The following is a 27,960-nucleotide window of genomic DNA, read 5'->3' as shown; positions in this document are numbered from 1 at the left end:
TCACTGAAGTGATTATGGCTATGAGCTTATGACTAAAATCACACAGTTCAATCAGTGCCTGGCATCGGACTGACTCGTTTCACTGCTGGCACGGTGGTGCCTGGCACGGATCCCCGGTCCCCGGGAAGTCAAAGCGAGGGAGAAGGCGAAAGCCCGCGCAGGCCCCTCTGGGCCTGCTCTCAGAGCCGGCCGCTGCCCTGGCCGCGCGGCGCAGCGAGACACCCACACGACCCTGAGCGATCCCGTCAGGGCCACCGCCCGCGCGCTCCCGCTGCCAGCTCACCACCGCACAGCGCGCATGCGCGCGCACCCTCTGGCCCCGCGCCCCAGCACGCGGTGGCGCTCGCTGCCCTAACTGCGGCAGCTGGACGCTACCCGTATGCTCCCCAAAAGACTACCGCTCCCATCATGCAACGCGAGGCAACGCTACACTCACGCAGCGGGGCGCTGAAGCCGAGGATTGCCTATCTGGGCGCGTTGCACGCTGGGCCTCGTTGTCCTGAAAGCTGTATAACTAGCACCCTGCAGGAGAGGTTCGATGGTAGGGCCCTGGAAGTGCCCCATTCCTACGTCGCTTAATTCCTGTTCCCCATATGAATTCTTTTCAAATCACTGCCCTGACGGTGAGAACGGGTGGGGCATTGGTGTCTGAGCGCACAACCGTCCTTGCACAGGTCTCCGTGTCCTGCAGTTCCCGGAACTTCCCGCGTATCCTACAACGCTGTCGCAGCTGGTTTGATCCTCGGCGCCTGCCGTAAGCTGCTGCTTGTCAGCGGCCGGCGCCTTTGTGGAGCGGCGGAAGTAGAGCGGGTGCGGTAGCCGGCTGGAGCAGAAGGAGGTCCCGCTGCAAGGTGCGCGGCGGTCCCGCGGTAGCTGAACTGTGCCTGGCGCCGCTGCTCCTCCTGTCTTAGCCAAACTGCCTCAGAGTGGGGACTTTCATTACCGAGTGAGAGTCGCGGCAGCAGGGTGGGGCCAGGAGGCGGCCCGCGCCGCGGATTCGGCCTTAATAAGTGGGAGGGGGTAGGGACGGGCTTTTGGAGGGGTGTGGTAGTATTGCCCTTTTCCGGGCTTTGGGGTGTGGTAAGGTCTTGTGAGGGTAGGAGAGCACTGCTAGGCTTCCTCTCCGATACAGCCCAGGTAGGATTTGGGTAGGGAGACTGCTGCTGGCGGCACCTGGCTCGTACCGTTGTCATCTCAAGGTGGGGTGAACTCTCCCGTCCTCGGAGGCGGCTCGGTTTGTGTAGCTATGCTTTCCTGGCTCGGCATTGGAAAGATTGATGGGGGCGGGGAATTCGCGGTGTGGTGACAACGCGCCTTTTTAAAGCGATACGGGAATGTCATTTGAAAATGCCTTTTTGTTTTGTTTATTAGCACTTAAATGTTCATAGACAACATGGATACATGTTGATCCATACTATCCTACATATTAGGGTAGATATATGAGGGTTGGATCATTTTGCATCCTCTTATGTGCTTAGATGTGTTATGTGAAGACTGACATATTCTTAATTTTGAATTGTTGAATGGTTGTATTACTAATGATTAACCTAGTATCTGTGTTATCAAGTTTATCGTAAAAACATTTGTGGATTCCTCATCTGTTGTAGAACCACTTTTGCAGTTTCTTTACTGCTTGGGCTTGCTTAAAACCAGAAAAATAAGCTTTGTTTCTCTAATGCTATTCATAGTTTTCCATACCTGTGTTCCAAGTCTTTGTTTATATCTGTGGGGTTTTTTTTTACACCCTTTGTTGCTAACCTTCTTGTCTGTTTTTGACCGAGTTAGTAATATATTTTTTTTTCTTTAAATATGTACTGATTTCTTAGCAATGTACCAAAAAAAGGGGGGGAGGAGTGTATAATGCATGTTTTAAAAGGGTTTTTTTGCCATCAAACTGACTTTGCCTTGCAATCTGTAGTAAATCTTTTAGTCTGTGTTTTGAGTCGTTTACAACTGTATATGAAGGATATATTGCTTATGTACTGCTAAGTTATAGTATGCCAATAATTAAGCTGATGAAGTAAGAAGTAAAAGATACATACCTTATTGGTACCTTCCTTGCTGTTTTCAGTCTCTGTAGCTGTACAGAATCCTTTGGCAAGACCAGACAGCCCACCTGCGCTGCCTAACGTTTCTTTCAAACCAGTTCCTTCAAACAGCATTAGAACTCCTTGGGAATTAATGGATGCTGTCATCATGCCGTAGTTGTCTCTTTTAGAATCCAGAATGTGTTAAGTGAAAGAAATGTGGAAATGGAAATGTGGGGTGGTGGTTTTGTTTTTTTTAAATTACTTTTCACAGTCTTGTTTTAGAAAGTTAGTGTAGTTTCTTTAATGATAGCTTAGTTAAAGGAGAGCTGCTTAAAAAAAATCACCACCAAAATATTTTCCCATAACCAGCCAAACAGAAAGCCCCCTTAAAATGAAAACACAAGCCAAAATCAAACTGTTTCTGTTGATCAGTTTCAGCCATGTCTGACAAAAGTGAACTGAAGGCGGAGTTGGAGCGCAAGAAGCAACGATTAGCTCAAATCAGGGAGGAGAAGAAAAGAAAGGAGGAAGAAAGAAAGAAAAAAGAGGCAAGATATAATTATCTTTTTGAAATTTGACTGCATATGTAACTTGTCCAAAATGTAAGGGTATGCATAGTCATTTTGCTGCATGCTATTCAAGGAGTGTCTCTTTTTAATGGTGGCTTGTTGATGCAAATGCAGCACTTTCATTTTCTGATGAGAGCAAATGTCTGCTGTTTTCTTTAAAATTATTCCTGTGGTAAGTTAGATTTTAATACTGCTTTTCAGTCCTACACATGTATAGTTTGGATTCCTAAAAGTGCTTATGTGCATGGAACATCATTAATCAAATCACTGTGACGTATTACACAGAAGCTCTGTTTAATGAGTTGTAATACTTAGAGAATTCATTTTTCAAGTGCCTTTCTGAGGATGTAAGTTTGGATTGTCTGTCAGTATTATTACTTTAGAAACACTGTGCTATGTCCCTCTGCTACTTGACTCACCTTTAGTCTGAGTTTTTAAATCAGAGCAACAGTTGGGATGTATATGCTGCTTGTGTGTTACACAGTTGTGTTTAACAGTCTTCTGGATTTCTCTCTGCTGAAGTATGTAATAAATGGTGATTTATTACTATGCTTCTCCTGAATGCAGATTATATTTCATAAATTAAACTTTTGCTGGAATATTTTTGTGGTTTGGGCTGCTTTTTCTGTATTTTGGTTATGATCTTGTTCTAAGTTAGCATATGATTGGAGACTGAGCAGCTGCCAGCTACATAGAATGCATTGCGTTGGAAGGGACCTTCAAAGGTCATCTAGTCCAACACCCCTGCAGTAAGCAGGGGCATCTTTTAACTAGACTAGGCTGCTCAGAGCCCCATCAAGTTTGACCTTGAACATCTCTACATGATTTGGGAAAAGAGAAGGAAATACCTCTAATTATGTTCTGATGATCTTATAGTAGTGCATTGCCTGAATCTGAGATTCCACACGTTAGGCAATAGCTTATCAGTTGAGAACTTGCTCTAAAATTTGGGAATTCATTTTTTAAAAGGAAATGTGATATAGTTTAGAAACATAATGTACAATTGTGAAACAGAATAGAGATAGAATATACTGGTCCAGATTTTGCTGTTTCTATTAAAAACCTGTATTTGGTGTGTTCATATCATCAATTTTTATATTTACAAAAATATTGACTTGCCAGTAACTGAGTTGTGAACACTAAGCTATTAATTATATAATTGAATGAGCAGTTAAGAGTGGAAAGATAACGGTGTTCAGTGTCTTTCACAGTAGAGATTGTGTTATGTCTAAATGTGGGGGTGGGAATGTAGTTCGTGTTGGGTTTTGTTGTTTACTTTTGGGGTTTGTTTTGTTTTGGTTTTTTTTTATGAAATCTGGAAGATGGTAAGACAAAAGTATTTAAATGCCCTGTAAACCTAAAGTTACTGCAAAGTTTTTTAAGACTTCCTTTTTTATATTTTTTTGGTGTGTGTGTGAAACCTGCTGTCCAAAAGCAAGCTTTCTCACTAAACAGCCTGTTGGTGTTTTTGTTTCAAAAAATAGCTTAAAATGCACGCATTGGGTAATGACCGCTTTCACATCTTGCACGTGTTTTCTTAATTGCTACATGTTAGCACATGCTTACACCTAATACTTTTTTTAGTCTGCATTTGACAGTGCTTAGCATTAGTGTAAAGAAAGGTTTGACAAAAAAGACAACACCTTTTGCATGTTACATGTCTTCTAAAGATAGTGCCAAAATTTTGTGATTCCTGTTATCTGCAGAAAGAATGATCAGAATTACTAGAATCCAGTTTCTAACCTGTATGTTGATAGGTTTCAGTAGAAGCCATGAAATCTCAAAAAAGAAATTAAACTGGTTTTAATACCTGTTAAATGCTATAACTTTAATAATGGAATTATTTTTTTAGACTGATCAGAAGAAAGAAGTACTTCCTGTACAGGAAGAATCTGATCTTGAAAAGAAGAGAAGAGAGGCTGAAGCATTACTTCAGAGTATGGGGTTGACACCTGAGTCTCCTGTTGGTAGGAATGTTAATATTAGTTTGGGGTTTTTTTTGTTACATTTTTTGGGGTGTTGGAGGGGGGGATTGTGGGTTTTTTTGTTTGTTTTTGCTAGGATTGTGGTATTAATGTAACTAGAATGAAAATTCTTTGGCCATTATTTTTGGGGGTGTACATGTCTGTTTTTAAGTACTGTTTGGAGTCTTTTAGTTAAAACAAATAATACATTTGTTGGTTGTTTTGTTGTTCTTGTTTTTCCCATTTCCTATTTTTCTTCTCACTATTATTCTTCTATCCTTTGTTTTTCCTTTCTCTTTTTCATACTGGCAGGTTTTAATTCTCATACTTTCGGCTTGTTTCCTTTTTGCACCTTTCATGCCCTTATTTTCTGTATGTCAAACACCTGACTGACTTTGATGGAGTAATAGTAAGGCTAAGTAAGAAAAAATCAACTGTCAAGGGTGATGATTCATATCTGTGCCACTCTTGTATGGGTTAGCATATTGGTTGTTACTTTTTGCTCTTACATAGTTGCACCTGTCTCCAAGATGAAAGCCGAGAGGGTAATAATTCAACTCTGCTTTTTGTCTCTAGCTCTGAAACCTAAGGGGTTTCAAAGTTATTTTTCAATTTTGCTCAATGGTGGGGGTTTATTTCAATGGAATTTGCAAATAAAATTGTTATGGCTGTAGTATATCTGTTACTAAGTCTTTGTAATTGCTTTTGCATAGTCCTCAAGTATTTAGAAGTGAATGTTGAATAAACACTGTTACAGCTGTTCCTGTTCCCAGTAGCCACAACAGTCACTTTTAGCAGTTTGAACTGTTCTCACAATGTAGTGACTGTATTTGGGCTATGCTGTGTAGTAATTAAGTCATTAGTTCTTACCTACTAGAGATTTTGTTTGTCAGACTAATAACTGAATGCTTCCTTGTGAGGTTTTGCTAAGGCAGCTGATGAGACTCTTGCAGTAATATGCGTAGTTTTTATTGTTTCAGATCTGTGAGAGGCAGTCTAATAGGCAGTCTTCAGAGCAAGTAATTTCATGGACTTAGAGTAGCTGTTCGTGAAAAGCTCTTTAAGGTTCTGTTTTGTAAGACCATGGCATACCCCTAGGAGTATCGTGTTTGATTCTATTAAACATCTACTTAATCACTCCCTTCAGCATACAGAGATTCACAGGGATTCATTCCATTCCCTTTCAGGATACCTGGGTCTGATGTGGATCCTAAAATCAAGCTAAAATGACCTATGCACTACCTTACAGTAGCATGCCTAAGGCCCAGGCTTGTTCTGCTGACTGAATTCTCTTGCAAAGTATCATAGTACAGTGATCAAATACTCGAACTGAAGCTAACTCGCAGCTTACCAGCTTGGTGTACTGATAGCTTGCACTCACTTTGTTGGTGAAGGTGGATAGGTTGAGATTAGATTTCTCCATAGAAAACTAGATTAAAAAATTCCTAAGGCAATTCCTACAGAGTTAACTGCTGGAGAGAAGTAACTCTCATATGGGCAAAGGGACCCTAACAATGTTTTTGGTGTCTAGTATACTTGTTATATAAGAAGACAGAAGTTAGTGAGCCACAATGACTTTCAAGAAGGTATTATAGTTTCATCTTGTATTGGGGCAGGTAAATTTTACCTGGACTTTTAGTAAGACTGTTGGCATTTAAAGTAGGTTTCATGTCACTTACGGGAAGACTTTCTTCAGAACAGTTGGTCCCACAAGAGGGCACTGTGGCATCAAAACCAGGCGCCTGGATGCTTCTGGCCTTGCAACTGCTGGAGCTGACTGACTTTTCTAAGTGGCAATCAAGATGTTTGTAATCTTATGTCTTCAGTTAAGAAAGGGTGACATCAAAATGTCGTCATTTCTGATAATACACAAAAAATGCCTATGAGAGTTTCCTTTAATATAAATGATTCAGTAGATGGCAACGATGAGTTGAAGGATATATGTCTCTAATTTTGGGTGGGTTAGAAGCATTCTTCAGAATTCACAGTATGCTTGTGATTTCAGGAAATTCTCTAGAAATGCTGCAGATCTAAATTCAGAATTCTCCCTTGCATGACTCTACAAAATGAAGTGTATAAGGACCTTCAACACATTCTTATTCTTAAGCATAAACCTGTTTCATTAAATAATGAGTTTCACTATTTCTAAACAGAAAAGTTGAAAGAAATACCAAAATAGCTTTGTACTTATATCAGATTGCATGATATCATTCACTGTTATGTGTCAGTTCCAAAAAGCATGTTGCTTTTTAAACATTAAGCGCAGTCCTTCATCTACACCTAGAAACTGACTTTTAAGAAAAAGTTTCAATAAAACAGCATGTGGTTTTGTCAAATGTAAATAAAGAAAATGTAAAAATTCCCCCAAAACCCAACACTAGAAGCATCATAGCAATAAACATGATTTATGTTGATTTGATACAACCTAGAACAAAAACAACAGTATGCTGTACGAAAAAGCCACTTTTTCTGGTCCATACTTCAGTGATTGTATATTTTGAAACAAAATTACAATTAAATATGTTCAGTATATAATTTCTAAGAACAACTAATGTAAAAGCTTTGTTAACAACTGTCTTCATTTTATGTTTAAGCAACATGATTTAGTGGAAATTATCCTTTGTAAATTGATGCCATCATTTGTCAGAAATTCAATTAAAAATATATTTTCAATTCATTTTCTTTTAAGTGTCTTCCCTTCCATATCTTTTTGTATGCTCCAGATGCATAAATGCCAAAACAATTGCATGAAAGTCCATCGTGATTGTTAACACTGTCTTTTCCCCTCTCTCTCTACTGTTCATTTTCATCCATGTATTTTTTGTTTGCCATTGCTTTTTTTTTTGATACTTCATGTTGAATTAATTTGAAAACATCCTAAGCTGTGCAACCTCTGCGAATAGTAACAGCGGATACCTGTCTGTTTCACTATTTAGTCCCTCCTCCTACCTCTCCGTCTTCCAAATCTGTGAGTACACCAAGTGAGGCTGGAAGTCAGGACTCTGGAGATGGCGCTGTTGGATCTAGGTATGTCTCTTCCCTTGTCATACTCCCTTGCTTAATGCTTGTATTCTGAACAATTAATCAAAGTTTATTACTTGAACATAATATAATGGTGTGAGGTTACAGTGTTATTATTGAATCTGTGAACACTGACTGTTATAGGAATACTTCAAAATTTGAAGGGTAGCCACACTTCGTAATTTGAAATTGCTATTTAAACTTGTAAATTTAAAGTAAAATGAGCCTGAATATCTTGTGGTGACATTCTTGTAAGCATGACTGTCTCAAGACAAGAGAAAAACTGGAGAAGTCCAACTTCTGGGCTCTTCCCAGCTTTTTCTGAAAAAAAAAAAAAAGTGTGCAGAAGATTGGCTCTTTCCTTTTTCTCTCTATTCTACTTGCTCTAATAAGATACTGTCTACAACAGTAAACTTGGCCTTGCATACGATGTTGTGGTTTATTGGTGGGGGTGGTGTTTTTTGTGGGTTTCTTTTTTTGGTGGTGTTCTTTTTTTTTGTTGTTGGTGTTTTTTTCCACTCCCATTGCTTGGAACAGTTTTTCTTGTTATTTCCGTTTGCAGCCATCCCTGTAACACAGATATACCCCTCTCAATCTCTCATTTGGCCAAAATACAGCATTGTGTTAGTAAAGCCACATGTTTATTTGTTTGTTTTTCAGTTCTAGTGCTTGCCCCATTGATTTGACTTTTTAAATTTTGTTTTGTGCAAGACAGTTGGAGAAATGCTGCTCTAAAGAGAGTCAGATAATTATTTGTCTTAAAGTAGGAAATCAAGGTGGCAATATATGGTTGATAAGATGAGAAACACTATTTCCAAAGGATGCTTCCACTGTTTCCCATGCAGAGTCTGAGTCAGAGCAGTGTTCACATAATTGGTTTTGGGAACTTACATTTTCTCAGCAAATTAAATGAATGCATTCAAATCTACAGAGTATGCATTGTGGATGAAGTTTAGTTGAAGCACATTTGCTAAAGTAATTGCGATCAGCTACTTTAGTGCTTATATGAGCAGTTCTGGAGAAAGTTAATATGCCACTTTGAAACAAAAAGACTGCAGTAACTTCTGGTATATACTACCTACATAACTATGTATAGTCTTAATCTGAAAATACTTAAGGTTTTAATGAACTGAACAAACATTACAAGGTACTTATTTCTAAGCATTGACCATTAAGTTAAAACAATACATCAGGCAGCACATATGAGCTCAAACTGTTTTTTTCTTCTTTTTTTTTTCTCCCTCTCTTTAACAACGCATAGGGTATTCACTATGCAATTGAAGTTCACCTGTCATGTTAATAAAGAATGAATATAGTTGTTCATTAGCTGGGTAAACAAAGTTTTAAAAATTATTTGAAATCTGTGATTATTGCTTATCAAAGTATCATTTTATGTGTTATTTTACTGCATTTTAATTCACTTCTTTCTTTTCTAGAAGAAACAAGAATTGATTAAGTTTTAAAAAAATTTCTTTCCATTCATTGATGATGTAAATTCAGTGTAGGTTGTATATCTGTAATTGAGCACCACACTGTGTACTGAATTTTTCTCCAACTCAGGTGTACTGTGCGTTCTGATTCCATGTTCCTTGGACATAGTAACTTAATGTTGTACGCATAGATTCTCTTAATGAAGCCTTAAGAAAACTCATATTGTAAGCCTCTATAGTTTCATGCATTTGCAAACTTTGAAGCTAAATCTGTCTCTTGACAATCTCCAAGATGTGGAAGCATGAAAAGATTGTGGTACTGAAGGCATGGAGGTATGAATTTACAGCTAAATTGAAGACTGTATAGAGTCACTGTTAAAATTCCCATGCTTCTATCTCTGACTACCAGATAACATTCTTCCCCTCCTTCAGAGAACAAATGCCTATATGCTAGTGTGTTAGCACAAGTTCGTACACCGTTCTCAATGTCCACACACATGCACTGCACCCTGAAAGTTGATGGGAAAAGTTGAACTGTGTGATCCCCTAGCATTATACCTGGCATTTCACAGGTGGGTTTCATAGCAATATGAGATGTGTTAGGAAGCCCAAGTTGTACCACTGTGCTTGATAATCTTAAAACAAACCCTTTCGTATTGTTAGTCTGTGGTTGGTTGTTCTCTGGTCATGCTGCAGCTATACTTTACAAAGATGGTCTTTCTTAGTTTAGTCTTTTCTCCTCTGTGATGCTGAATCTTGACAGTAACTTGACTTAATAATCAGCAGGGCAGTGTTCAGAGTGTGTTCCTATTGTTACTTCTCTCTTGCTGTATTTTAATTAGTAAAGAATTTTGCTTCCCAGTTTGGTACTGTTCTTTCCCTCATTTCATCAGTTAAGATGAAAATTCAAAATGTATACAGTTGTTTGGAAGCGGATATAGTTGGTTTGCTTCTAGGTTGGCCGGATGCTTCATGTGATTGGTTTAAATGCAGAAAATACATTTGAGAGATCTAGGAAGTGTTAGAAATATGCCAGGTTACAAAGAAGCTTGGGCATATGTGGAAAAATAGGAATTTCTGTTCACTGAAGCTTGTAGGTAAATTCATTTAACTTAAGGCATAGCAAACAACAGGAAAGCAAATGGAACAGTATTTTACATCATTTTGGTACACATATGGTAATTTTATCTCAGAATGTTACACTTTTATTTTAAAATAATGTCTCTAAGGGAAACTTAACTGTGTTTAAGCACTGCTTATTGACCTAGCCTGTTTTCAAAGGCAGACTATCCTTAGTACCACTGAAGCAACTAAATGTTGAGAGTTAAAACAGTATTTTGACATCAGGAAAGCAACTTCAGTAAGGGCTACGTCTTAAGCAGGTACAGAAGTTTGAGCCTTTCAAATTTCTATCCCTTTCCCTAAATTGCTCTCAAGTGGGATCGAAAAAGTTGAGAGCTTAAACTCTCAGGCACCAAATTAAACTCCAAGAAAAAGAGCAGAGACTTAAAGAATAAGTATACTCAAAGCAATTAGCTTTATGTAAATTGGTGTATTTTCCAATGCACAAAGACAATGAAAGGTTTTAGAAATTTAGTTATTAAGGTACAGCTGTGGATGCAAGGGCAGCTGTGAAGAATGATTTGATAAATATGAAGACAGGGGCTTTATAATTCATAATCGAACTGTAATTTAATTTGTAGTGCTTGGCATACCTGTATTTTCAAATTTTTGTGGCATTGCAACTTTACCTTTAGGAATTCTGCACCTGGTTTGTAAGAACATTACTCTGTATGGGATAGAAAAGGAAAATTATATTTTTTGATAGTAAAATATTACTGCTTTGTTGTAGTTATAAAACACAATTTAAAAGAATAAGAGCATCAGAGAATGTCAGAAAAAAACATGCAAGTTCATCTCTTAAAACAAGTTTATAAAAGAGATTAAAATTCTGCCTAAGCCTGATAGCAGGTGTTAGACTAAAGGAAAATTTGTGAAGAAGAGATTAAGGCTAAAAATGAAGGACAGATTTAATTGCCCCTTCATATTTCTTGTGATACAAAAGTGGCTTGAAATGGATCTGTTCTATCATTATTCTATATGACTTTGAAATGTGTTATTAATCTAAAGCCCACTATTTCGAAGAGATTTAAATATTTTTCAATGGAGTTGGCTCTAAATCAGACGACAGCTATAAGCCCAAGGCAGTGCTTAACCCATAATTACTGCAATGTCACATCTTGGAAACTCTAGTACTTCTCTATCCCAGTGGAAATGCGTTTTTGCCCCTCTTCCAAAAGGCTTGTGTGTTGACTCATTTCCTTTGCCAATATGACAGTTTCCTCATGTTTACTGCTCTGGGCAAGATTGCATTTCATGAACAAATCTGTCTTCATATGACATGAACAAATCTGAACAGATTTTTTTAAAAGGAATTTGAAGGTTTTAATGGTTATTTAATTGTCAGCATTAAATAATTTTGTTTGCCTCTCATAAAGGCTGTGTTTGTTTGCAGATCTTTAACTTTCAACCTTTAAAATAATTCTATTCTTTCCTAATAAGCTCTGAACTGTGTTTGCTTTTTAACTTTTTGTATTTACTGCATGTATTACTCTACTGAATATTTGCTGAATTTCCCTTAACTGATGTTACATTGCTTTGTTTCTCACAAACAATGAAATGACTATAAGCTTACTGCAACTCTAGCATTTCATAGTGTGTATTTGCTTCACTAATCTCTGGCCTTTTTTGCTAATGCTGCATGGTTGTTCAACCTGGGGTATCAGGACGCTGCATTGGGATACTGATCCATCAGTTCTTCAGCTCCACTCTGATTCCGATCTGGGGTATTGCATAGATTTCTTATATTCCATTTCACGTACTTATGGATAATAAGTATAAGAGCTTATTTTATTTTTTTTTTAAGACTCCAAGTTGTTAAGAAACTGTTCTGTAAGTAGCAGAAATTCACTATCCTTAGACTTAGTGCAGTTTTCTTGCAAAGGGGAATTTATATTATTTAGCATACATAAGACGCATGTTTTTAATAACAAAACTTACTTATTCATGCTTTTCTTTGAGTCTTTTGTTGGTAAAATTAAAGCTTTTTGGTTTAGAGTTTTTTTTAACTGTACTTAAAACCAGAATTACTCCAATTTTTTCTTATAAATATGTTTATAAAAGCTGTAGCACATTATAAGCACTTATGAAAACCCATATCGTGCTATTAGATTTATGATTCTGCTCACCAAAACCTTTCAAATGGGGTTATTTTTTCCTTTGCTTTTATCTTATTTAGGAGAGGGGTGGATAATAAGAAACCAAGTTTGATATAGGCAAATTGATTTTGGATCATTGCAGTATTACTACAATAGATGCTGAAATTAGCTTTTATAGAAAGTTACAATGACTGAATTAATGTTGTGTTTTTTGGAAGTATGTTATGTGTTGCAGGTTGCTGCTCTCTGTATCTGTGTTTACAGAATCTTCTATAAGCTAAAGTCGGGAAACTCAGAGGCTTTCAGCCTCATGTTCTGGAGTAATGTTTGGTGGATAAATCACTTATTAGTGTGTGAGTTTCAGATTAGACTTGCAGTTCTACATTCGAAATAGTGTCTTAGAGGTAGATAGAAAAGGTCAGCAGAGTTAAAGGGACTGGGGAGTTAGTTTTTCTTCAGAATAAGTAATCTAGTTTTTAAGCTTTAAAATGCTAGAACCATTACTGTATGAACAAGACCTGTGAGCAGATCTGTTCCATTGAAAACAGGGATATATTGTATGTAGCAGTACTCTACTCCACCATAATCCATACATATATTTGTACATCTTTTTATTGCAGATGTCTAAATAGCAACTGATTTTAAATAATAATAAGAAAATATTAGTCATAGTCATGTGACATCTTCAGAGTTAAATTTCCACTGGATTAAAGTTTGACTAAGCAATGCTGTGACATAACTTGAATATTATTCTAGGCAAAATGTGAATTAATTCATTAAGTTAAATGTTCTTTCTGATTTGTCTATTAATTTTATTTAGACGTGGACCTGTTAAACTTGGAATGGCCAAAATTACACAAGTTGACTTTCCTCCTCGAGAAATTGTTACATACACAAAGGAGACACAAACACCTGTTATGACTCAGCCAAAGGAAGGTGGGTGGTTAACTTGTTACTATATTTTTCTTTCTTTTTTTCTTTACAACAGCAGCAACTGACTCAATTAGAATGAGCATTAGCAATCTTCCTAAATTCATGTAAGCCTTGCTTAAGAGTTACTACCATTCTGCATCTTGTTTAACCATGCATTTTCTCACTCCTAGTAAATGGTGAGATCAGACATTAATTAGCTGAATGAGCAGACAACTAATAAATGGAAGTGGGATATACCTTGCATTTCTGACATTTACGAATGCACACACCACTTACTCAAAGGCTGTGTATTCTTACAACAAACTTGACAGTTAAACCTCTAACTTTGTAAGAATTCCAGTTTTTGCACCTGGAGCAAAAACTGATTTTGAGATACAAAAGAAGAAACTAATGTATTTATTAACCCATGCAGTTTCTCTTCTCAGCAGCTGAATAGGTGCCTTCTTTCAGTCATATTTCATTGGCTTTTCAGAAAAAAAAGATTTAAAAAAAACCCAAAACATAGTTTGCTTTTCAATGTTGAAATGCTTGAATTTAGATACAAATGAAAATAATAATCTTGACCTTGTTTGTATGTAGTTCCACAGCAGAATTTCTTAGTTGTTGAGTATGACTGATTTTTGAGTATGTGTCTTTCATAGCAATTTTAGGACCTAATTGTACGTTCATAATTTTGCATTTTCTTACTTAGTATGTGAACTTTTGGGTGTTTATGCAAAGAAATAAAAGTACTTTTTAAAACATGAAGAAAATACTGAACTGAAATCTTATGCTGATGTTCCCAGAAACTGCATAATTTACCTGAAAGTGTAATACAGATGATACAGAGTGTAAAGTGTAATACAGGTGATGCAGAATTGTTGTTGCTCCAGTCTACATCAATATGCCACTCTTGTCTGGAGTGTCTTGGAGTCACTTTGGCAAGTTTAACTAGATTCAAATGACACTATGAATGAATTTAAGTGAGGGAGGTGGGGGAGGAGGAAAGGAAAAGAAATGAAGTAAATTGCAGCAATACTTACCATACTATTTCTGTAGCAGCTGTATTTATTGTGTACATGAAATAATGAAGAGGTTCATTGTTCTAGTCTGAGGACTACAGCAAAGACAATACATGCACAAACCCCTCCTTTTTTTTTTTTTTTTTTTGGTTTGGGTTTTTTTCCCCTCCCCACTCCCTTCTCTTGGCATGTCCTGTTCCTGGTTTTTTGGCTTTTGTCATTCTGTGATACAGTAGTGATGGCCATCTTTTGGTTAGGGACCAAATAAATTTATTTGGGCTTGAGAAGTGTTGTGTCATACTTGATGCTGTTCTCCCTTATCTTGTAACAAATAAGCAAAAGTGTCTGAGTCTCTATACCATTACTACACTTTGGTAACTTTTGTCATCATTATAATATGGGCATCCTGTGTTTAGGCTGCACCATTCCCCAGCACCCCTCTTCTGCCATCTCCTTTTCTACTCTCTAAATCCATTTGTTGCTTCCTGTGATGCTATGTATAGCACTGCTGCCTGCTTCCCTCATTGTCCAATTTTGGTGGACATGTGTTTTTTTTTTTTTTTAGTTAGTGTGGTCACCTGGTTACTAGGGATTATTCAGCCTCTATCTGACGTGTTTGTTTTTTTTCAGGCAGCAGATCTTTGGATCTACTCTCTGAGAACAGTTTTGAAACTGTGCTCTATACACACTCACTTCTTTCTATTAGGCAGCAAAAGCAGTTTCAGCAACAGAGATGCAATTCACATGTGAACTCTAGTGTATGTCTTCATTTTCTGCAGGCTCCATGTTGTCCACTACACAGAAAACTCTTTATTGTTGCTGCTAATTTTTTTTTTCTGCTATTTGTACTTCACTGTTCTCTACTATACTGTTTGAGCTCTTCCTTTGTGATTTGCTAACATGTTCAAATTCACACAGAAAGAAATTAGTCACGAGAAAGACCATTAAATACGTATTACGGGTCCTTGAAGTAGCTAATCCAAAGCAAGGTAGGCATGCAGAGGATTATGATTCTGCTTAGCTGTCAAAATCAAGGCTTTTCCTGGGCTAATGAATCACCTGTTTCTTAGTGCTGCTCTACATTATTGTGCATATGCAGCCACAACTAACTGCAGACAGGATTTATTATTGCTTTAACTCCACTTGTTGTATCTGGTAAAGTCTCCAAGACACAGTGGAAATACTAAGCATTTTTGTCCTTGTCCTTTATGACTTTAAAAGAGTAATAACAATTTGGTGTATAGGATTGGCTTTTGGATGCTGTTACAATACATGTAGCATTTTTTGGTATTTTAAAAGGAAATAATGGACCCTTGTATATTCATGTATTTTTTCTGTACATTTCTTCAATATACAGTGAAATATAGATGGGGAAAACTTGATATAAAGACCTTCAGCTTAACAAAATCTATCCATTTCACAGATGATTTAACTTTGATTAACCTACTCTGCAGCAACATATTACTCAGACAACTGGAACTTCACTCTATAGTTACTGTTAGGTGCAGCCTAATTTACAGCACCGCTTTTTCTGTCCTGTCTTGCCAAAATACATCACAATTTTGATGTTAACTCAAAGTATTCAGTGTTTCATTAAAGCTACTTTTTTAGCATTCATTGACAACGATTTTGTCTCTATTAAAGTAGCTGCTCTTTCTATGTAATCATTACAGCTCAATTTGTAACCTTAGGTTCCCTGATCACCTGTTAGAAATAACATGGAGTTAATCCCTTATCATATTATAATGGATATTCACCAATGTGTTGATGTGACATGGAGTCCTATTTACTGACTTCATGATGGTCTTCTAAATCTTAACAGCCTTCTTTAAATATGAAATTGTATTTGAAATATTGACAACTGAAGTGGCATAAATGGCAGTAGGTACAGTCAATACTGAATAAGGAAGAATTTAGGCAGTGCTTTTAAGATTTCCAAATTTATTCATGTGCCTTGAAATAAATATGGTATACCACTGTATCATGTGTTCTTCACTTACTAGATATGGAACTTTTTCAGAAATAGTTATGTCCAATCTTTCAGTGTTTCCTGGGTTATATTTATTGTTACACCAATTACTTGCAAATACCAGCACTTGGCCTATTATTTAATAACTTTAAGATAAAGGAGAGACGAGAAGTAATTCAAACATTTCTTGTCTTCTCTTTGGCTGTCCAACAGGTTCATGCTGTCTTTTGATTGTAAACTTCTGAGAGAAAGCATCCTAATTTCAGATAAGAAAGCATCCTAGTTTTGGATAATGAGGACAAGAACTTGTACATGTGAATGTGTTTTGTTTTGTATTGTGGTGGTTTTGATTTTTTTTTTTTTTTTCCCTCCCCCCCGTAGATCCTTTAATGAGAAAGTTTGCATATGACTTTTCTCCAGAGAGAAGGTTTTAGATTCCTGTAGTTACAGATAAATCACAGTGAGATGACATGTTCAATTTCAAGTCTGATACTTAGAGAATATTAAAATAAGTGCTGTATCCTGTATTTAAATGCAAGTCATATCAGCTGGCTGTATGCAGTGGATGTACTATGAAGGAATTCAGATCTCTGTATAATATATGCCATTTATGTTTCAAACATTAAAAGGCAGGAGCAATCAGCTATATGATCTTTTGAATAAAATATGTAGATTAGAAGGTCACTTAGCACTAAGGGGTTGACCATCCGCATTTGACAAGAATTTGACTCCTGTCACTGAAAATGGTACTTAGAATCAGTGTAGTATGACTAATGGGAGGTTGGGCTGAAATTTCTAATTTGGGACTTTCAAAGCTAGAATAATGTATCCATGGTGACCCAAAACTGAATTTCTAAATTTGAAGGCATCATTTAAATCTGCAAGATTGATTGGCAGGGTGAACAAGAGGGGGATTTTTACCCAAGTGGCTGTAATTTGAATATGGGGTCCTGTATTTGTTGTTCTCAAAATCACATGTGTTAACTCTTACTACATTTTTTTAATTACTGTGCACACCTATAGCAATTAGACATTAAGAATTCTAGTCTTTGGAATTTCTACAAGTTGCAGAATTTTCAGATTAGGAGTCCACTGTCGATGCAAACCCATCTAAAAGGAGCAGTGTCTTTCTGCTTCTCTCTGTGATTATTTTTCCCAAAAAAGCTTTCATTTTTTTTTAAGTAGCACAAAAGCTGTAATTGGCATGCTTTGTAAGGAAGTGTCAATGTGCAAGAGAGTGGAGATCACTAAGAATTCTTTTAGGCGTTCTTTCCCCTTTGCACCACCGCCTCCTCAGCAGGGTCACTGAGATCACTAGCTTTTCTTGAAATGGCCATTTTCACTGGCAGGTGCATTATACCCTGTATTTTCAGATTGTTTTTCCATTCTGAATGTTTGGCAGGTTGATTGCTCTGGCTGCATTGACGGAGAAAGGGCTGACAAATGCGGTTGGGCTGGCTGAAAAGACAGTGATTACTGTTTTCCTTTGTGGCTGATTGAGGCCCTTGAAAGGAAAGATTTTAACCTTCACCATTTGGTTCAAAAGTATGAGCATATATTGAAATCATTCATGCCATTTATCCTAGTTCTGTAAACTTGTCAGAACGTAAAAATCGCTCAATTTCAAGTAATGTGGGATTGGCATACGTCATTATCATTTTGATTAAGTTGGAGTTTGTATTATTGTGTGCATTATACAGTGGCATTTAAAGCTTGCTTTCCTGCAGGTACAGTTATATTTTTATTGCCTATACTATGGAGTTAGAAAGATTTTCAGACCTCTTTAAACCTATCACTATGTGTGTGGTTTGGCAGCTGGTATGGCCTACAAGCTGTATTTTGTTTGCAGGGTAAGGGCTTGTCTATAGACCTCCTGGAGTGCTGGTAATTGCACAGGCTTGCCATTGGGTAAAGACATGATTGGAAGCAGTCAGGCAGAAAAATGTTGTGCCATCCCATTGCCACCTTATATCAGAGAGACAATCCTAGCAGTACCATCTGGTTGTTGCTATCTAGTCAGCTGGCTGGGCTGCTGGGACCATGGCTTGGCAGCTGGTTCCCATCCCTTGACTACTTTTTTTTTTTTGTGTCTGTGTGTGTCTGCATGCATGTGTTTTGTGGTGGTGTGTTTGGGGTTTTTTTCTGCTTTTTTTTTTTCCTTAGATAACTTTGAACATGGGTCAGGGAGATGGCTGCAACAAACAAGCCTAGTCCCTGTTGAATACTGTCTCATTACTTGGGATGAGGCATGCAGCAGATTACTGCTGCCACTCCCTTATAAAGAAATGTCATAGCTGTTTAACCAATAAAAATAGTTTTTTCAGAAGGTTATTGTAGAAAGTGAATGAAGAAAAGCCAGGAAATGCATATTCCACAACACTGGTTTACAGTATTCAAATAACAAAATGTAGACATGCAGAAAGTGCTGTAAAACTTGTCAGTATTCCTGAACATTAACATTTTATGTTATTCATTGCAATTAAGGAAAACACATTTTGCTGTAAAGTTCTCATTGCCAAACATGATACAGATAATGAGACTTGCATTTAGAATGACAGAAAGAAATGTAATCTCCCTGCTATTATCTTTAGCAAAATTTGCCTCTCGGAATAGCAACCTGAAAGCTAATGTAAGCCATCTTCATGCCATGTGAAGACCCATTAGACTCTGATGGTTTCAGATCACAAGTAAGCAGCTGCTCTGTAGACTATTTTAGACATTTGATTTTTCTTTTTTCTGCAGCATTAATGTGTCAGGGTGTTACACAGAACATGCATCCACCACATAGTTTTGTGTGGAATCATAAATGCTTGTAAGAGAGATTTTTCCATTTTGGATTCTTTACAGTTTCTTGTGTCTTGCTTCAGTTTATACAACTGCGTATTTTAGAGCAACTAAAATCCAGGCGTAGACAGTGTTCCAATGATCCTTTGGTTTGAGATAAATGTTATCCTGGGGACTGCATTTTACAAATACAACAATTTTGAGGTAAATGGTACTAGTTATTTGAGAGTCATATGGAATGTTACTGTCTCTCTTTTAAAATTATTGACAGTCTCACCATAATATTTCTCCTTAGATGAGGAAGATGAAGATGATGTGGTTGCACCAAAACCATTAGCTGAACCTGAAGAAGAAAAAATATTAAAAAAAGAGGAGGAGGAAGAAGGTACAGTTCACCTCAAGACATTCTGCATGCTCTGTAAAGAAAGGCATCAATAAATTTAACTTTTCTTTCCATTAAGTTGAAGCTGATTCAATTTTCATATTAACAATCAGCTAGCAAAATTTAAAAATGTATTTAAAATTGATACATGTTAGGAAACAGATTTTCCAGCATTGCAATAAATACTCTGCTCTTCTTTCTTGGAAAGAATCAGTGAAAGTATGCAGTCCAGATAATGTACATATAATTTTTTTTCCAGCTGCCCCACATGAACTTACAGAAGAGGAAAAACAACAGATTTTGCATTCTGAAGAATTTTTAAGTTTCTTTGACCACTCCACAAGGATTGTTGAAAGAGCCCTTTCTGAGCAAATCAACATTTTTTTTGACTACAGTGGAAGAGACTTAGAAGACAAAGAAGGGTAGCGTGAATGATGAATACTTTACTGTGAATGTGCAATATTTGTAATTGAAAAAGTGACCTGAGGTTAATATCTGCTAATTGCCTTTGTAGAGAGATTCAAGCAGGAGCAAAACTGTCCTTAAATAGGCAGTTTTTTGATGAACGCTGGTCAAAGCATCGTGTCGTCAGTTGTTTGGACTGGTCATCTCAGGTACTAAATAATGCTTGCTTGAAGCAGTTATCTTTGTAAATTCTTCTATCTTGACCCTTCTATAAATTCAGTTGATACAGGCTGGCTTTCTAAGTGTGTTTCTTACGTGCTTCATAGTTTGCAAAAAGTAAACAGCTGTTAATCTTTGTGAAATGTAGCACAAGGTTTGTATTATGAAGAAAGTATTTGACATATTTGTTTCTGATTTATGGACTGCTTTGTAGAGGTATCTGTTAACTTCACTAAAAGACCTCATTTTAAAGTACTGGGGTTTATATTTAAATGCAAGTTACGATGGAAAACAAGACTCCGATGCATGTACATTATGAGCTAAATTTGAAACAATTACAGTTTTATCTGACAACTTCTCTTTTGTGTGTAATGTAAGGTGGCATTTGGGTTTTTACCCTGTGGGGGGTTGTTTTGTTCCGTTTTTTAACCCTGTTTTGGCAGAAGAAAACAATTACAGGATTGTCTGGACCATTAGCTAATGAAGTTGCTCACTTTGCATTTTTTTTTTTCACTTCTTTTACAGTACCCAGAATTGCTTGTTGCCTCTTACAACAACAATGAGGATGCACCTCATGAGCCTGATGGAGTGGCTCTTGTATGGAATATGAAGTACAAGAAAACTACCCCAGAGTATGTCTTTCACTGCCAGGTATGATGCTGTCTCAGGAGGCTAAAGATATTATGCTGATCAACTTGGACAAGTACCTTCCTTATGCTTGTCAACATCATGATTTCATTGGGCTGGCGTTCGCTTCAACCATCTGTATTTGCAGACAGATGTTGATAGCTAGAGATTTAAGTTTAGGAACATCATCGTGTTTCAGAATTTCTGAAATCATTCAGAATTCAGTTTTGTTGGAGAGTTCAATTCCTTAATTTATTTAAAAAACAAGAAGCCTTGTGTAATGATTGAACCACAAAAGGTTTGTATGTAAAGGGATTGACTGGGATTGTGTACTCTTAGAGCTTAGTTTACTGAATAAAATGAAGATGGCCTGAGGAGATGGAGCAGAGATGGAAACTAGAAACATATGTCAAGAAAAAGACAGATGGAGGTTTTCTAATAGTTTTCTGAAAAACAAAAATGTGCAAATGTCTTCCATTATGTCATGCCTAGCACAGCTGCTTTATTTTCAAAATGCCGTAATTCTTAAAAATACATAGTTGCATCAAAATTGTCAGATTACTGTCAAAGCCCAGGTTGCAAAAGTAACTTCATTGTATCAAAACTGATTTGTACATTCTCTAAAAAAATAACCACAAAATGTGGCAAAATGTTATTAAAATCCTGTGTCTTCTCTTGCTAACAAACTATGCCAGAAGGGAAATATATACACACACATATTCATATATCTGAAAGAAGAGAGGAGAAAGTCTGATTTTTATGAATAAAAATTTGAACTACAATAGTTGGGGCTTCTCAAAGGGTTTGTGAATCCTTAAGTAGTTGGGCAGTGAAATAGCTTATGCAGTAAATCTAAGCAAAGAAGTTACTTTGATGTTTGGTCCCATTTTATTTATTTCTCATTGAATTATAGTTTTTTGTGTATTTTGTTGTTTTGTTTGGTGATTTATTTGTGGTTTTTTTCCTTTCAGTCAGCAGTGATGTCAGCTACATTTGCAAAATTTCATCCCAATCTGGTGGTTGGTGGCACATACTCAGGCCAAATAGTGCTATGGGATAATCGCAGCAATAAGAGAACCCCAGTGCAGAGAACTCCACTTTCCGCTGCTGCTCACACGGTAGGAGTTGAAAAATCTTCAGGGAATGTTCCTTATTGAGATGTATTGAACCTCTAGGAAACTCTGTCCAGTGCACTTGATTGATAATTCTTAAGTGTTGATGTCCATATGTGGCCAATGCTGTTGCTGAAGAACCAGGCTATTCATACAAGCAAAGTGTCAGAAAAACAAGTATCAGTTTCATAGGGGAATATTTGTACCATATTGGGATCAATCTTTTATGCTTTAAATGGTGAAGTTATATATTGTACTGTATGTTTATTATGTCAGAATTGGTTGTTACATGGAAATTCCTTTTTCTCATAGTATTTTGCATTTCTTAGCACCCAGTGTACTGTGTAAATGTCGTTGGGACCCAGAATGCTCATAATTTGATTAGTATCTCAACTGATGGGAAGATATGCTCTTGGAGTCTGGACATGCTTTCCCAGCCACAGGTAAGATAATATATGATATTATATATATAAAATAGTATGGATATATATATAATATCTGTTCTAGATAAATATTTTGTAAAAACTTCAATGAATCTAAAAAGCATTGATTAAGTTTTTCTTAGCACACAGAATTATACTTAAGGTAGCTTGATAAGTATTTGATAAAGAATTTCCCTACCTGCTGAATCAAATATTGTCTGCTAATCCTCTTGTATGTTTTTTGGTGCACTTGTGTTAGTGGTGAACACAATTTTAGTAAGAAATAATTTTCTTATTCTTGCCCAATTCTGTACAAGTAAAATTAAATAATAATTTTTTAAAAATTAAAAGCAAGCAAACAAAATCACAACCAAAAAAACCCCAATACCACATTAAATTCCACATAAAAAAAAAAAAATCAAGCAAGCAAATAAAAATCCCCACCAAAAAAAAACCCCGAACCTACCAAACATCCTACTGAGAAACCTAAATGACTTTGTAGGTATTACTATTTCAGTTTTGGTGTTTTTTTTTAAGTAAGTTGCTGGTATTTTCACTACAGGATAGCATGGAGCTGGTTCACAAACAGTCAAAGGCTGTGGCTGTTACCTGCATGTCCTTTCCTATTGGAGATGTCAACAACTTTGTGGTTGGCAGCGAAGAGGGCTCAGTGTACACTGCATGCCGTCACGGCAGGTGAGTACAACCTTCAGTTATTCAAAGGAAATACAAATAGTGAAAGGATGACTCCCTGCATGCTTTACACTCCAAGATTATTTATAGCCCATATTTATTCTTTTGTCTTGAAGTTTAAAATAGCTGAATTCCAGGGCATGCTTTTTCCTGAGTGAGAAATTGATTAAAAAAGAAGTTGGAATATTGAATGGGTACTGTGCTGTCTTCAGTGACTAGGAGTTGTTTGTGTTGATGAGGGCAGTGTAGGTCACTGTGGTTTTATTCATTTGAATTGTAGCAGGACATTCCAAACGTCCTATGGGTTCTGTGTATAATTGTACAGTAACATCACGCACAAATCTTGAATTGGCTGCCTTTTCTCCTGCTGTTCAATCTATTTTGAAATCATCCAACTGTATCTTATCAATTGCTTTCTTAAATATAACTGAGTGTCCAGGTTTCATCTCAAATACACATCACCCTTGCTGCACAGCTGTTTGGTTCCAAAATACCTAAAATTGTATCACTTTTGTGTAACATCCTTCCCATCTGTTCTCCCCGCTTCTTTTTCATCACTTCTGATAGAAGGCTATTAGGGATATATAGTTACTGGTTTATGTCTGAACCCTGTGTCCATAAGGTACATGCTACTACTCTTAAGCCATTGGGAGTTCTGTGCTCATTCCTGAGGACTGGATTTTCTTCTTTTTATGAAGTCTTGGCTATTGATTGGAGAACAATGTATTTAAATGTGTGGACTGGTACCTGCTGAATGAGGCTCTTCTCCACGTGGTATATTTCAGCACTTGAGGTTAACAGAAGATAGGTGTTGAAGTTAAGGTCCATATTCAAGCCTAGTTTTCTGTGATCCTGAAATGATGAAGCCTTTTGCAGTGGGGTGACATCCGTACAAAGCAGCAAAGTCTTCCTGTGGCTGTATTTAAATTGCATTTCAGTGTTATTTGTGTCTGCAGCTTTATGGTGTTAACCTTGCTTATGTATTCTAAAACAGCAAAGCTGGAATCAGTGAGATGTTTGAAGGACATCAAGGACCAATCACAGGTATCAACTGCCATGCAGCAGTTGGACCTGTCGACTTCTCACATCTGTTTGTCACCTCTTCGTTTGATTGGACAGTAAAGCTTTGGACAACTAAGGTAAACTTAGTTTAGTGGTTGTCTTTGCAGTCCGTAACACAAGGTGGAGCTATATTGTAAGCTACTAAAGAAACTTGAGTAAACCGAGTCGAATGTTTGGAGCTCTCTAGGTTCCCAGCAGCAGTCCTGCAAAGATGAGAGCTGATGAACAAGGCTACAGTTGACAACCTAAAGCTTTGCTTGCAGATGGTACATCATTTGTATACTTCTGATCCATTCAGTTCATCCCTTTGCCCTTTGTTATCAACCAGGATTGCAGTGTAACAAAACATAAATCATGTTGTAAAAGCAGTTACTTTGTGTTATGCATAAGGCAAATGTTTTGCTTACAGTTGAAGTATCTGTCATTCTTATTGCCAGAATTGCCTCTTTCTCTGTTAGTTTGATGGTCTGAGGAATACAAAGCAGAGGAAGCAGAGTTATAATCCCCCAAATAGTCTTAAGTGCCGTCACTGAATTACCATTGGCTCAATATACAAGATCTTAATGCATTAAATGTACAATCTCTTACAATATTGGCTTGCTTTATAGCTTGTTTTATATCAGCAGCTGACAAAAAGCTGCATGCTTCAGAAAGCATCCCTTTTAATAATAACATTCATTTTTTACTTCTTTTTACGGTGGCTTTTTTTAAACAAAATATGAATCATGTTTTAGTTACTGCTGATAATGCTGTTGAGTTCTGTATTTAGCTTTGTCTATTAGCTTTATAATTTTGAAGTGCAGCGTTTAGACATTGCTTTATGTTTGCTTTTTTCAGAATAACAAACCTCTCTACTCCTTTGAAGACAACTCAGATTATGTTTATGACGTGATGTGGTCTCCAAATCACCCTGCTTTGTTTGCTTGTGTGGATGGGATGGGCAGGCTTGACCTGTGGAACCTCAACAATGATACTGAGGTGAGGCTGTCAGATGTAGCTGGAAAAGTGTTGGTACACTTTGCAAAAAAATGTGAGAAGTTTACCATACCACTCTGGGGGTTTGGTTTGGTGTTGGTTGGGTTTGGGTTTTGTTTTAATTTTGATTTGGGGATTATTTTTGTTGTTGTTGTTAGATACCACAGTATCAAATATTGTGTAGTTTCAGTAGTTTTGGTGTAATGGTGATCCATGTTGTGAAAGTGATTATAGACATCCCCCAATATGGCCTTGGCAGCTTACAGCTTAACTGTGTGAACAAGTGTGTTACCCACACACCTCTCTTGTTCCCAGTGCCATTTTACTATTGCCATAGTAATACTGCAGTGACCTTGGAATTTGTTTCTAAACGTAGTTGGGTGTTTCTTGTGTGAGTTGTAAACTTAGTGTAAGTCTTTTCCAAGACTTAAACTTGCTGGAGGCAGGTGAGAGGAAGAAGTTTACACATACTCAGTACCTTCTTAAAATTGCATATAGAAGAGCAAGCAGTTGAATAGGACCATATGCCAGCCTAGGGCTTCAAATAGGAATTACCTGGATCTAGATGTTGGACAAGATTTGACCTGCTGCCAAAGTAACTGATTTCATCCCTGCCCTTTTGTCATAATCTTTCTTGAGAGCTCAGGGCTCCTTCTTCCTGTCTAACTGAATGCATGTCTGTGCATCCTGTCTCATGACAGGAGAGTAGATGTGTTTTTTGATAGAGGATGTTTGTCCTTCAGCCAAGGACAGCACAAATGCAGGCTGGGCAGTGACTGGCTAGAAAGCAGCCCTGAGGAGAGGGACTTGGGGGTGCTGGTGGACGAGAAGCTCAACATGAGCTGTCATTGTGCACTTGCAGCCCAGAAAGCCAACCAGATCCTGGGCTGCATCAAGAGAAGTGTGGCCAGCAGGTCAAGGGAGGTGATTCTCCCCCTCTACTCAGCTCTAGTGAGACCCCACCTGGAGTACTGGGTCCAGTTCTGGAGCCCCTATTACAAGAGGGATATGGACATGCTGGAACGTGTCCAGAGAAGGGCCACCAGGATGATCAGAGGGCTGGAGCACCTCTCCTATGAGGACAGACAAAGAGTTGGGGCTGTTCAGTCTGGAGAAGAGAAGGCTCCAAGGTGACCTTATTGTGGCTTTCCAGTATCTGAAGGGGGCCTACAAGAAAGCTGGGGAGGGACTGTTTAGGATATCAGGTAGTGATAGGACTAGGGGGAATGGAATAAAGCTGGAAGTGGGGAGATTCAGATTGCACGTGAGGAAGGAGTTCTTCCCCATGAGAGTGGTGAGAGCCTGGAATGGGTTGTCCAGGGAGGTGGTTGAGGCCAGGCTGGATGAGGCTCTGGCCAGTCTGATCTAGTGTGAGGTGTCCCTGCCCATGGCAGGGGGGTTGGAACTAGATGATCCTTGTGGTCCCTTCCAACCCTGACTGATTCTATGAAGATACGTTGCCTTGGTCACATCACTGGTGACGTGTCACTGTCACAAGCTTAGGGCCACTGAGAGACTTGGAGATCTACATACCCTTCATCAGTTAATGCTGGGCACTTCTTTCAATACAACCCTGAGCAACTAGGTATGTTCTGTGATCTACAGCTTTTGGATTCCTTGAGCATTTTTAGCAATGTGTTTTAAATGGATACAGGTACCAACTGCGAGCATCACTGTGGAGGGCAATCCTGCTCTGAACCGTGTGAGATGGACACATTCTGGGAGAGAGATTGCTGTAGGTGATTCAGAGGGACAAATAGTTATATACGACGTGGGAGAGGTATGTGTGCTATGTGTTAGGCAAAAGATGTGACAAAACACTCACGTGTATTTTTTACTGTTGCTCCTAGAAGCATTTTTGTTTTCAAATTAATGCTTGCTTTTTGTCTCTATTTTGGGTATTGTAGCATAATTTTCTAGCATGCTATCTGGCAGCCAATCAAAAAGGAAAAACATTATTGGAAGTCTGGTCAAATAAGATGGGAAGAATCAGTGGTTTTGTTTGTAGAGATGTTACCTTCTTCCTAGCTGTGGCATGTGAATTCTGACCATAGCATGAGAAGTACCAAACAAAAAATTTTGCTGTGTATCAGTCCTTACGTCATTCTTACAGAGAAGCTGCGGTTATTGCAAGTATGTGTACTGCAGTAGTAGGTAGCTAATTGATTGGATGAGGGTATGGTATTAGTATTCCTCTTTGGAGGCAGTCTCTCAGGTGAAGACCTATCATGCAAGCTTGTAATAGTGTCATTATATAAATGCCGGATTCTCAAAATTCTGTTTCTTTTATTAGTTGGAGCTTCTGATGTGCAGACTATTTTTAAAGTTACAATAAGTAAATGTGAGCTTTTCTGAACATTACTGAAGCTCTCTGCTGCTCAAAATAAGCTCAGTTTTTATTTATCAGTGGGTTTCAATAATACTGTCTTTGCCAACAGCAAATTGCCGTTCCTCGCAGCGATGAGTGGACTCGGTTTGGTCGAACGCTGGCAGAAATAAACGCGAACAGAGCTGACGCAGAAGAGGAAGCTGCAACCCGCATACCCACCTAGAGCTTTAAAAACTGGCAGTAGTGGTAGTGATTTGGTGCAAATCTTAAAAGTATAAGCATGTGTCAGTTCAAATAATAGCTTAAGGGAGGAATATATGGATTCAACTATGGACTTTGGAAAAGTATAAGGATCATTGAAAATTACTTTTTACAAACACATTCTTGGATTTGTGTAACTTTTAATACAGTTAACTAACTGTAAACACTAACCTGGTGTACATTGGCTATTAGGCTTCTAAAATTTCCACTTTGTAACAGTATCTATGTCTGAAAAAGCGAGGTTCTGTTTCTAAACTAAACTTCCTGTATTACACAGAATAACCTTCATTAGGTAGTAAAGCTCCGAAACATTCTTTAAGTTGAACTTTGCAAATTACCCATGGATCTGCATGCATGCGCTCAACACTTCATTGTTTATCTATATATAAGCCGCAGGCTCTGGTAGCGGGTAATAGACGTGAACAAAAATGTGTCTGTAGTTACAAACTTACTTGATAATTGGACCTGAAATAGTGAAATGCATATTTAATACCACGTTCTTTTGTTTGAATTGGTACATTAAAAGCTGAGATTTATTCACAAATAAATATTGT

The 27,960-nt window shown here is 37.6% G+C and overlaps 1 protein-coding gene across 1 annotated transcript; it reads left to right on the top strand.

Annotated features, from left to right (window-relative positions):
* The first annotated feature begins 789 nt into the window (after positions 1-789).
* DYNC1I2 (dynein cytoplasmic 1 intermediate chain 2) lies at positions 790-27,960 on the top strand. The gene is made up of 17 exons (XM_054381164.1): positions 790-851; positions 2,463-2,578; positions 4,452-4,566; positions 7,500-7,590; positions 11,801-11,860; positions 13,053-13,168; positions 19,215-19,304; positions 19,561-19,723; positions 19,816-19,915; positions 20,451-20,576; positions 21,524-21,670; positions 21,994-22,107; positions 22,649-22,782; positions 23,774-23,918; positions 24,679-24,819; positions 26,471-26,596; positions 27,255-27,960. Exons 2-17 carry the CDS (start codon positions 2,471-2,473, stop codon positions 27,366-27,368), a joined length of 1,890 nt encoding a protein of 629 aa, XP_054237139.1. The 5' UTR covers positions 790-851; positions 2,463-2,470; the 3' UTR covers positions 27,369-27,960.

The sequence above is a fragment of the Indicator indicator genome, chromosome 5, assembly GCF_027791375.1.
Source record: "Indicator indicator isolate 239-I01 chromosome 5, UM_Iind_1.1, whole genome shotgun sequence".
NCBI lineage: Eukaryota > Metazoa > Chordata > Aves > Piciformes > Indicatoridae > Indicator > Indicator indicator.
The sequence above is the reverse complement of the archived record's forward strand: the minus strand, read 5'-3'. Positions and strand labels throughout refer to the sequence as shown.